At 28.5% G+C, this 11061-nt stretch overlaps 2 protein-coding genes across 2 annotated transcripts; one reads left to right on the plus strand and one right to left on the minus strand.

The window, feature by feature from the left end:
- Positions 1-295: 295 nt before the first annotated feature.
- On the minus strand, positions 296-1335 carry EMC5 (ER membrane protein complex subunit 5). The gene is made up of 3 exons (XM_085192757.1): positions 1112-1335; positions 713-765; positions 296-611 (listed from the first exon to the last, which is right to left on the minus strand). The coding sequence occupies exons 1-3, from the start codon at positions 1185-1187 to the stop codon at positions 438-440; spliced, it is 303 nt and encodes a 100-aa protein (XP_085048883.1). The 5' UTR covers positions 1188-1335; the 3' UTR covers positions 296-437.
- Positions 1336-1560: 225 nt separating this feature from the next.
- LOC146541793 (sodium/potassium-transporting ATPase subunit beta-2-like) lies at positions 1561-9672 on the plus strand. Its single transcript, XM_085192711.1, has 6 exons — positions 1561-1849; positions 3487-3744; positions 4903-5083; positions 5770-5881; positions 6476-6644; positions 6960-9672. Exons 1-6 carry the CDS (start codon positions 1717-1719, stop codon positions 7061-7063), a joined length of 957 nt encoding a protein of 318 aa, XP_085048837.1. The 5' UTR covers positions 1561-1716; the 3' UTR covers positions 7064-9672.
- The last annotated feature ends 1389 nt before the right edge of the window (positions 9673-11061 follow it).

An 11061-nucleotide genomic window follows, 5' to 3' on the forward strand; every position in this document is an offset into this window, starting at 1 on the left:
CTTAACACTTGTAACCAAAGATTTGTATTGTAACACTCAAACAGTATCTATTTTGATATGACATTTAATTTAATGTAAATTTTGTATGATTCAGTGTGAAGTAAAAAATTTTACATGAATGCAAATAAATAACTATGGTAAAGTAATTGTTTGTATGAACTGTAATTAATTTTGAAGTCATTCTATATCAGAAAAGTTGTTTTTTAAACACTAAAAATTGTAAAATAAAAAATAAGATGAAAAGAAAGTCTAAAAAGTCATACTTATAATTTAAAGTTGAAATAATAGACATTGGTACATTTACTTTGTCATATAATTATTAAATTTTACAGGAATTTAAAAACCAAAATTTTTAATCCATAACCAAACACACATTTAAACTTGCTAATAATAAATATATTCAACTATTGATATTTCTATTTTTTTTATTGTGTTCATCACATCACAACCTTTGATCTGTTATTAAAAATATAGAAAGACTGAAGATTCTTTTGTGTTTCCCATTTCATATTGTTTAATTCAGCCGCGGCTTGTATCTCCCTGAGCTTTCCTGATACATTCAGAACTCCCCACATCACTGCAAATAGGCTTGTCACAGCTTGTATAATTATCTGAAATTAATATTTTACATAACTAATTATTTATTCTACTTTTAATCATACTTACATCATATTTCTAAGTTTTTTGAACTAAAATATATGTAGGTACCTACATCTAATGGTAATGTTGTAAATTCTTGTGATGTTATCCGAAGGTATGAACGATCTGTAAATAAGAGCCACATAACTATTACGAATTAACCATTAAAACTTTTTTATTAATTAAAGTAAAAGCTAGAGGCCAGTTGTGGCACAGAGGCAACTGTGTGACTGTAAACCCAATGGGTTGTGCATTCGATTCCGACTCGTGGAAATGAAATTTTATTTTCATTTATTTGCTCTGGTGTGGAGGCAAAGCGCGGGGTTGGATTCCGCCAGTCGATACGCAATGCCTCCAGAACCCGCGCGGAAAGTAGAAAGGGGAGTGTCTTAACATTAGGCTCCGTCTGTCAACCCTGGTACATGGGGAATACAGCGTGAAGCCGAAAAAAAAAACTAGATAGGTAACTTACGTTGTGCTGCCGAGAACGCTGAATGGAATAACGATATAAACCCAACAATGATAATTATTTTATGTATTGATGCCATTCTTATGTAAAACTTTTAGCAAATAGAGTTGTATAGGAAATATTTATAAATACGAATACTATACTTTAGCATTAATATATGTCGAAATTATTTTAATAATTTAGACCCCCACTACAAATTATTTGACAATTATTGTCAATTGTCATTTAGCAAATGTCATTCAAATATCAAATTGTCTTTCATGATTCGTTTACCATTCAGCAGACAATTGAAACTTACTACCATAATGTAAGATACGAATTACAAAATAAAACGTAAATAAGATTTTTTAATTTAATTTTTAATTTCTCTTGTATCTAAAATATAAAAGCAAAAATAAATATATATAAAAATGTAACACTTGTCAGTTGTCTCAATCGAAGTTATTAGTAGTGGCTTGTAGCTTGTAGGTAAGACAATTACAATTAATATATATTATATTTAATCTGTGGACAAGCAGGTATGTTTTGTTAGGAGGCGGTTGTGTTTTACCGTTTTAGTATTTGGCAAAAAGTTTTCTATATTAATTTAAGTAAAAAAATTACTTAATATGCCAAAACCAAAGGCAGAAGAAATTGAATTAGATCCCAAAGCTTCACGGACACCATCCAAAAAAAAGCTTTTGGATTATATTTATAATGAAGAAACTGGAGAGATTTTAGGTAGAACGCCTCAAAGTTGGAGTAAGTATTTTATAATTTTTATTTATATTATTTTTGCAACAAGCATATTGTACTCTTATTATTTTAATTAACTTTCTATTTTATAAGTATTTTAAACAAGTAACTACTTAACGAAACTTTTAAATAGAGGGCGTGGCTTTAGTTTTTAAGTTTGGTAAACTTAAGTTTTAAACAAAATATGCTAAATAATTATGAATTAAAACATATACGTTATCTGATTTTAAGGTTAACAACATAATTAATTAGAGGCTTAATAACATAATTGATTAATATAAAGCACTTCTAAGTTATATATAAAGCTTATTGTAATTAAAATTCAAGATATTCTTTATTCAAATATACTATTACAGGCACAGTTCAAAAGAATTATTGAATGCTCATATACAAAAAAAATTTTGTGAAACTACATGCTAATCAGCATTGCCAGACATTTATCTCTGAAATTGTTAGTAACTTAATACAAAAAATAAAATTATTAAAAAAATAATTATTTAAGTGTGTGGAATTATTCACGAAAAGTGAGACCATGTTTGGCTTGTTGTAGACATTAAAAATTTGGGCTAAAAATTGTGACATCATGCCAAAATTCTAACTGATGCTAATATATATTTTTCCCACATCTTAATACACCACAAGGCATCATGGTATTACTTTGTTACTTATACAATAATTTATTGTTTTTGTTTTGTTTACACTGTTAAAATCAAAAAATATTATAGTAAACTTGAACATAAATAGAGGTTAAATGTTATATATATATATATATATGTTAGAGAAAAAAATTACCTAAAGTTACCTATTCATATACTATTAAACATTGTTTATATTACATAATATATCTCTAATAAAATAAGAAGCCCCATTATTTTTTAATTTGTTAAAACCATGTCAATAGTACTTAGTAGAGAATTGCAGTATAGCCCTAATCTCTGAAGCCTTACTTGGTATGTCTATAATTAAACTGCGGTGTTAGATTCCACTGCTTGTTTTATCCTTGATTGGTATTATGTGCTTGACTTTTAACACCACTAATGGAATAATGTTTGGTTTAGAGGTGTTAGTAAATATTTAAAAAGTATATAGGTATATTTCTTAACACACTATACCTAATGATTTCATGGTCACTCTGAAGTTAACCATAGCTATCTATGGCAGCGAAATTCATTCTGAGTGACGAAATATGACGAATGCATGGAAGTTAAGAAAGCCTATATTCAAGTTGGGTACAATACACAAATCATACCAAACTTTTTTATGTGATGTAAGAATGTGTTTAATGCATATTAACTACAATTTAGTTATAAGTTATATTGGGACAAAATGTGGCGTTGAGATCAGACATTCAACATGCAATGCCTTCGTGAGGCCGTTATGGCACATGCACATAGCATCTGTCTGTGTGCGATGGTCGTTGAATCAATTCTCACTCGTAAGGCCGATAAATTTTCTTTTCCTAGGTTGGTAACAAGACAAAGCGCGGTTTTCAGTTTCGAAATTGAGGAACGGTGTCTTAACACTAGGTTCCTTTTGCCTACTGTGAATTTTGGTAATATTTTGGATATCGCGTACGTACGAGATATGCTTAAAATTAAATTAAAAAAAAATAATTAAAAGCTAATTAACAATTTTGTTCACAGGCAAAATCATATTGTTCTATGTGATATTCTATGTAGTGTTGGTCTCATTATTTGCAATTTGCATGGTGACTTTCCTGCAACATTTTATCAACCCTCGAGTGCCAAGGCTCCAGCAGGAGGCTAGTTTGATAGGAACTAGCCCCGGACTTGGATTTCGGCCTTTGCCCCCGGATGTTAGAAGCACCCTTATTTGGTATAAGGGTACAGGTTATGAAAGCTATAAATATTGGGAGGATCAACTTGTTGATTTTTTATCAGGTATTTATATTGATTTTCATAGTTTTTGTATGGTAATTGGCTAAAAGTGATAACAGTATATTTTTTTATAAGAGATAAGTAGAGAATATAAGTAGAGATAAGAAGCAGAAAGGACAAAACAGTTCTGTAAAATTGAGGAAACAGTTCTGTAAATTTCTGGAATTATTGTATTTAAATTATTAGATTTTCAGTGATGATAGTGATTCCTCACTTCCTGTCTAATTTTAATGATGCATTCATTTTGTCTACAATAGTATGAAAATCTAATAATTTAAATACAATAATTCCAGAAATTTACAGAACTGTTTCCTCAACTGAATTGTCTCAATATCAGGTTACTTTGCCATTGGGGAAATAGAAAAAATAGTAAGAATGGAAATTTATAGAGATATTATAGATAAAAACCATTACATATTTACATTTCATAATATGCAAAGACAAGTTAGGATATAGCTGCTGTGCCACATAAATACTATATTTTATCATACAAACAGGCCATTGTGAATGTATTACATAATGCTAAGTGGGTTACATGATGACTGCTGCACTCAATAGCAAATAGTAATTATTTAATTAGTATAACTTACCTAATAGGATAGTAGAGTAAATATTACGGTAAAAGATTGTACTTTAAATAATTATTTAATTAGTATAATGCTTAATAGTATTATGATTAAAATTTTAAGCCACTGTTAAAAAAGGTTAAGAAGGTTGTGGGCTTGATATCCACTTGGCGGAATCGAATATTGAATTCCCCACTCTGTTAAGAGAACTGTTAAACTGTGGCATTGAGTTTCGTCACTCAACTGGCGATGTTTCTAATTTGGGTGGAAAACAAAGTGTCTTGACACTAATTGCCCCCTATCTACCTTGACGTGTATGTTATTAATACATGAAATTGAAAAATAAAATAAAAAATTAAATATGTGAATTGACACATTTTGTGTGACAAATTTTAAAATGTACGAGAATTTGTCTAATATTGTTTTAAAAAAGTTATTACATACTTTAAGTACCTAATAATTATATACTTTATGTCACATTTATACCAGAGCTGTGACATAAAAATAATTTAAATACAATCAACACCCCCAAGTCGATATTGAACCAACAGCCGTAATTACCTAAGCATATATAACATTATATCTATTCTTTCAGTATACAAAAAGAAAGGGCAAACAGCAGGTGCCGGACAGAACATTTTTAACTGCAACTACAAGAACCTACCGCCACCAGGCAAAGTTTGTGACGTAGACATTAGAGGGTGGGATCCTTGTATAGAGGAAAATCATTTTTCCTTCCATAAGTCGTCTCCGTGTATATTCTTGAAGTTGAATAGGTAATTTTATTTATTGATTATTTTTTTTCTTTTTGGTGTTGCAAAATGCTGGAGTATTGGATAAGAATTAAATTCGCGTTAATAATTTTTTTTTATGAAAAATTATGTATTTTAGACACAGTGTGAAATAAAGTTGTTTCCCACAGATGTAAATTTAAATCTTTGAAGTAAATATATTAATGAGGTTTTTACAAAACGTGATTAAAGAAGAGGCTAGATAATGCCTTGTGTGCATATTATGATGATGTCGATAACCTCAAACATTTATAATTTTATTTTTTTAATAAAGTAGTCTTTAATAACACTTCCAATCCCTCATATGAAACAAAAACATAGGACATACAAACATACAAAGTAAAAACTTAATGTAAAATTGTAAAGTAAATATTTTTTGTCAATTCCTTTTTTCATAAAATTATCTTTAGTCTTAAATTATTTGGAGTTTTATAGTTATTATAATATTAACTTGAGGCCAGTCGTAGTGCAGAGGCATAGGGGCGTATTAATATAGTCATTTCTTTTCGTCGCTTTGGTAACGAGACAAAGCGCAGCGTTAAGTTCCCCCAATCAACACGCAAAGCCTACAGAATTCGGCGGAAAGTGAGGCACGTAAGTGGTATATGCAGGACATAGCTTCAAGCTAAAAAAAATACAGATTCCTAATAGAAATAACATTATACTGACAGAATCTACGGATGGCGGCCGGAGTTCTACAATGAAACAAAAAACTTGCCGCAAGACATGCCAATGGATTTGCAAAGTTATATAAAGAATTTTACTACTTATAACGGAGACTATGTAAATAGAAATTTATATTTCATATAATTATATTATTTGTTAATGGCAGGATTGACCTCAACTGACTGTAATTGCGCTGGTTATGGGTTTAATTCCATCTATCTAAGGTTTCTTCAGTCAACTGTAATGTTACGATACAGTGGGCGATGTATAAGGAATGGAGTATCTTACACAGCAAAAAAATTTGACGTTAACAAAACAAAAACTATAGAGATGCCATTTTAATTTTTTTTTTCAATATGAAGAATTTTGAAAAACATTTCACAGGGCTCAACATAGTTGAATTCTCTATCAAACATTATATACTCTAAATAAGTAAACAGTGGGCTCTGGCCCAGTTAGAGAAAACGTCTTATTATCTCAAATTAGGACAAAAGCAGAAAATGGAGTGTCAAGCATATACAGCTTTATGGCGTAAGACTAATATATTGTACAATATTGTAAAATATAATACAGGGAAGGCAGAGATAACTCTTAGTCTTGATACACTCCATTAACCGCTTTCTGTCCAAATTTCGAGACAGCGTGTTGAGTGGCAGAACTCTTTCAATCAATTCAATCATTTCTTCAATATTTTTGTGTTTCTTATTCCAGGCCAACACAGTATGGGTGTCCTGTCAAGGCGAGACCCCAGCGGACAAAGAGAACATAGGGCCTATAAGATATTTACCCTATCCAGGTTTTCCAGGATATTTCTATCCTTATAATAATGCTGAAGGGTACTTGAGCCCACTAGTTGCTGTACATTTATTAAGGCCAAGAAGTAAGTTTGCTTTATTTTATATTATGTTAAAACACTTTGTTCCCACTTTCCATAAAATTTTCAAGACATTGGTTGTTAAGTTGCAGAATTGAACTTTACGATTTTTTTTGTTATTGGGGCGAGGAAATGTAAATAATAAATTCCAATGAGTGGTAATCGAACCCACACTATGGAAAGATTTTTTTTTGTGGATGGTATGGTAATAGACGATTTCTAAAAGGCGCGAGTTGGAATCCAGCCAAAATTAATTTCAACAATATATGAGTAAAATTGTAATGTTATATAGATTTTATTAATATATTTTTCTCTTTTTAGCTGGTATAGTTATCAACATAGAATGTCGTGCTTGGGCAAAAAATATTAAATACAATAGACGAGACGGTCTTGGCGTCGTCCATTTTGAATTAATGCTAGAGTAAAAAAGAAGAACAAAAGACCAACTTAAAATATACGGTCTCCTTGAGAAGACCTAGTCTTTTTAGTAATAAGCAATATGAATTTTATAGTCTACTGTAAAGGACTCTTTTATAAAATCATTTGAATCTCTTCAATTTCAATTGTATTTATTTATATTTTATATTTGAAAGACGTAAGAAACATATTCTTGATAAGTTTTCGTAACATTATGATTAATATATATTTGTTACTGTAAAAGCCCTTATGTATCTATTAGTTACTAGTAAATCTTTGGATTAGGTTGAGGAGATTCTTCTAAAATCTAAACTATCTTTATAATCACACATTTTGATAATTCTTAAGATTTACTAGTAAAATTGTACCAGTATACAGGCTTCAACTGTTACAAAATTAAAATAATATATTACTACTACTACGCAGACTACTTTTCTTCTTATACTGATCTGAAAAGGAATAGAAACTCATTTTTTTTATATTTTTAGTAAGTTTTATGTAAGTGACAAAATCTTATAAGAAATTTAAATGAAGTAGATAATAGATTTTGAGCCATTATAGTTAATTTTTTGTTGTGTGGTGAAATGTACTTTTTGGTCATGGTGTGTTCATTAATTTTAGCTTTGTAAGTAGTTGTTAGTTTAAAAATCGATAATCTTAATAGGATAAGTATAATGTAATATTATGCGATCCTGTTGAAATTGAAGAAGTCTGTTTTTTTTGTGTTAAAAATTATAATTGTAAAATAGAAGAAAATTTTGTGAATCGTCACTATGATTTACATATTCCAATAATTTAGTAGTATTTTTCTTTTTTTTTTCAAAAATACGTGTATTTGATGTTACAGTTATACTCAACGATATTTTTTGACATTATATTTTAATTACACTAAAATAATAGTTTACTATCAAACTATCATTTAATATGAAATCCATTAAAATTATGATATTGTTTTATTAAGGAATGTAATTTAATTCCGTCCTATGTAACTTTTGTGCCTGATTTTATTTTATATTTTATTTCCATATACAATTTAAAACATGAACTTTTTAAAATATATAATATTCTCAGTATATTTAAGACCAATTAGTGTATGCAGTGTGTTTTTGTCAGCACCACTTTAAATGAAACCACAGTTTTAACTACTCTATATAAGCCTAGTCTATTTATTTTTTTCCCAAAAATGAAAAAGTTATTTTCTTTATCTTGATTAATTTCTTCTGTAAAAGGAGTGCCGACGCTTCCACTCTGTATAAAACATATATATGATTTTAATTTACAATGTAAATATGTTACTATTTTTATATAGTACTTGAAGGTTATTACATTTAATCTCTAGAACTAAGTTCTTTTCCGTCCTAATGGCAGCTAATACAAAATTTTTTAAATGAACATTATGTAATTTTAACTTTTTTTATAAGCATTCCATTATATCCTTAGTAATAGCAATATTATAAGTTATTTACTTTGTTTTTTCATATTGTAATATAGCTAACTCATTATCACTGGCAGATTTAAAATATCGAAATCTAAATATAAAAGGGTACTTTAATTGAACGATCATGTATATTCATATCATATTTTTAAAGTTATTCTCTCTATTTTATTAATATTGAAATATTTAGAAACTAATCATTATTATATATCATTCAATAAATATAGTTCGTATGGTATAAATAATATGTTAGAAAGAGAAGGACATTGATGACATCTTAGTCCCAATGAGACTAAGCTTGAGACACCTAAAATGGCAGGATTTTTTGTTTGTTTATTCTATAAATTGCAATTCCTCTTTCATTGTGTGCATTTAAATAATGGAATCCTATGTTTTATTGTGGTACATTTAGATATATGTAAGGACATAATTATATTATATACAAATATTTTGGTGTGAGTGATTTTTATATAGCAGTGTGAAATAAAAAGAACATTACTTATTTGCGTCGTCCTGTCGGGTAAAATACCTTGTAACAATTTTTCATAAACTTTATTTAACACATTGAGTTCACTATAAAGCGATTAAAAAAAATTAAATATACAATATATGTTATAAATCACTTTGTAATCTAGCAGCAAAGCATAGTTGTAAGATTTTTTTATAGATTATTTTTTAAATAATCTAGATAAGTAAAAGTTTCATTTATTTTAATGCTGTACATATATCAGTTTTTTCTAATTTATATGATTAATTTTCAATATCAATATGAAAATTTATTACATTTATTTTCGTCATTATTGACGTATACATAGACTTCATTATAGATGCATATTTTTATTGTAGTTATTTTCTAATACGTTATTTAAACGCTTAATTATTATTTTTTATATTTTTATTTAATCATTTATTTTGTAATGATTATAACCTGATAATATATCCGTCCTTTTTGTTAAATATGGTGTTTTTATGAAGTAGTTTGTGTAACACAATAATGTGTGAGTATCGTGTATTTTGCTAGATTTTAGAATTTTTTTATTTTAAATGATTTATGCTATGTAGATATGAGTGATAATATGACTGATATCCGTCCATCCGTTTTATTATGTAGTGTTTTTTAAAAGTGTATTTAAACTGTAACTTGTACCACCTGTGCCTCTCAATAAAATAGTTTATATACAATACGACTTTTATTTGACATTTTTGTTGTTTTTATACTTTATTTTGTGCAAGTTATAGCAAGATTAGAAACCGTGTTTTTTGGACTCCACTCAAGCGCTATGGTCAATTATACAATACTAGGAATCCACTCACGGCTTCGCCCGCTTAAACCTGTAATATTAAACATTTGGTACATTTTACTAAATATTTACAAAGATTGTAAATATTTGTTACATTTCGTTTGTTTGTATTCTGAAGTGTAAGTTACATTACTGTAAAGTTTAATCCAAATCCGTTCAGTACTTTTTGCCTAAAATCCTAACAAACTTACATCCTTACAAACTTTTATATATATCATATTTGTAGAATAGGCAATATTAAGAGAATGTTTTATTAAGTTCTCAAATAGCTAGGAGCTAATGAATAACAACACCAGTTTTTCCTCTTTCTAGTCATTAAGAATAACCGCGGCTTGGCTTGTATAAATTGATGAAGTCTAATAAGAATTTGAACCCTCAACTATAGTGTTAAGGATATTTGCAACACGAACTTAAAATTAAATTAAATCTCAAATTAAATTAAATCTCAAATCAAATTAAATAAAACATGAAGTTATACAGTTATATTTACAAAAAAAAGATTTAGAACTTAAAAATCTAAGATTTTTTGCAAAAAAAATAATCAACCGTTACACTACAATTCACAGTATTCAGTACCTACAAGCAAATGACCAATTGTTCATATTTGTTTAATTGTTATTAATGTTGCCCAACCCTTTATAGACTATATAGCCTGATGATGTGTATATACACATCACGTTACAGCCAATAGTGGCTGAATAACAATAAAAAGGAGAGCTATTTAGCTGAGCTGAGCTAACGCAGTCAAGTGAGGGCTAGCGTATTATTTTTTATTTGTATAACAATAACTATCTATCGTTTCGATATCTTTCTCGCTCTGGAAGCAAGATAAGGGGAGGCGTTCAGTTCCACCACTCGCAAATTGACAGTGTGAAGGAACGGAGGATCTTAAACAGGTTCCCTCTGACTAACTGCATATGGCATATATATATATATATATATATATACATATATGTATGTATGTATATAGGACACAGCATACAGCCACGTTCACTTGTGAATTAAATAATTATTACTTCTACGAATTAGAATAATTTTATATAAAACTTATTTAAAGGTAGGTAGATACACATTTTCCTCACATGTATTTAATTTAAATAAAATTATATTAAAATTTAATAAAAGTCTATAATATTTTTCTCATACACTGATGAGGAAATATTAATGTTCAAAGATTTGTCATCTTAACTGAATTTTAATTTAACTGAAACTGAAAAAAAAATAACATTAAAAAAACTACAATCGAACCCATACCCATCACGTACAAAAA

Source organism: Heliconius melpomene, chromosome 1 (assembly GCF_056956725.1).
Source record: "Heliconius melpomene rosina isolate 202511_hmr_F chromosome 1, ASM5695672v1, whole genome shotgun sequence".
Lineage (NCBI taxonomy): Eukaryota > Metazoa > Arthropoda > Insecta > Lepidoptera > Nymphalidae > Heliconius > Heliconius melpomene.

What these genes read in the sequence shown, in the direction of transcription:
- EMC5 (XM_085192757.1), bottom strand. Translation starts at nt 1,187, where the DNA reads ATGGCATCAATACATAAAATAATTATCATTGTTGGGTTTATATCGTTA. An exon ending in AGCGTTCTCGGCAGCACAAC is followed by an intron (nt 766 to 1,111) that starts GTAAGTTACCTA and finishes TCTTATTTACAG; the next exon opens with ATCGTTCATACCTTCGGATA. An exon ending in TTACAACATTACCATTAGAT is followed by an intron (nt 612 to 712) that starts GTAGGTACCTAC and finishes TATTAATTTCAG; the next exon opens with ATAATTATACAAGCTGTGAC.
- LOC146541793 (XM_085192711.1), top strand. Translation starts at nt 1,717, where the DNA reads ATGCCAAAACCAAAGGCAGAAGAAATTGAATTAGATCCCAAAGCTTCA. An exon ending in ATATTCTTGAAGTTGAATAG is followed by an intron (nt 5,084 to 5,769) that starts GTAATTTTATTT and finishes TTATACTGACAG; the next exon opens with AATCTACGGATGGCGGCCGG. An exon ending in CTACTTATAACGGAGACTAT is followed by an intron (nt 5,882 to 6,475) that starts GTAAATAGAAAT and finishes TTCTTATTCCAG; the next exon opens with GCCAACACAGTATGGGTGTC.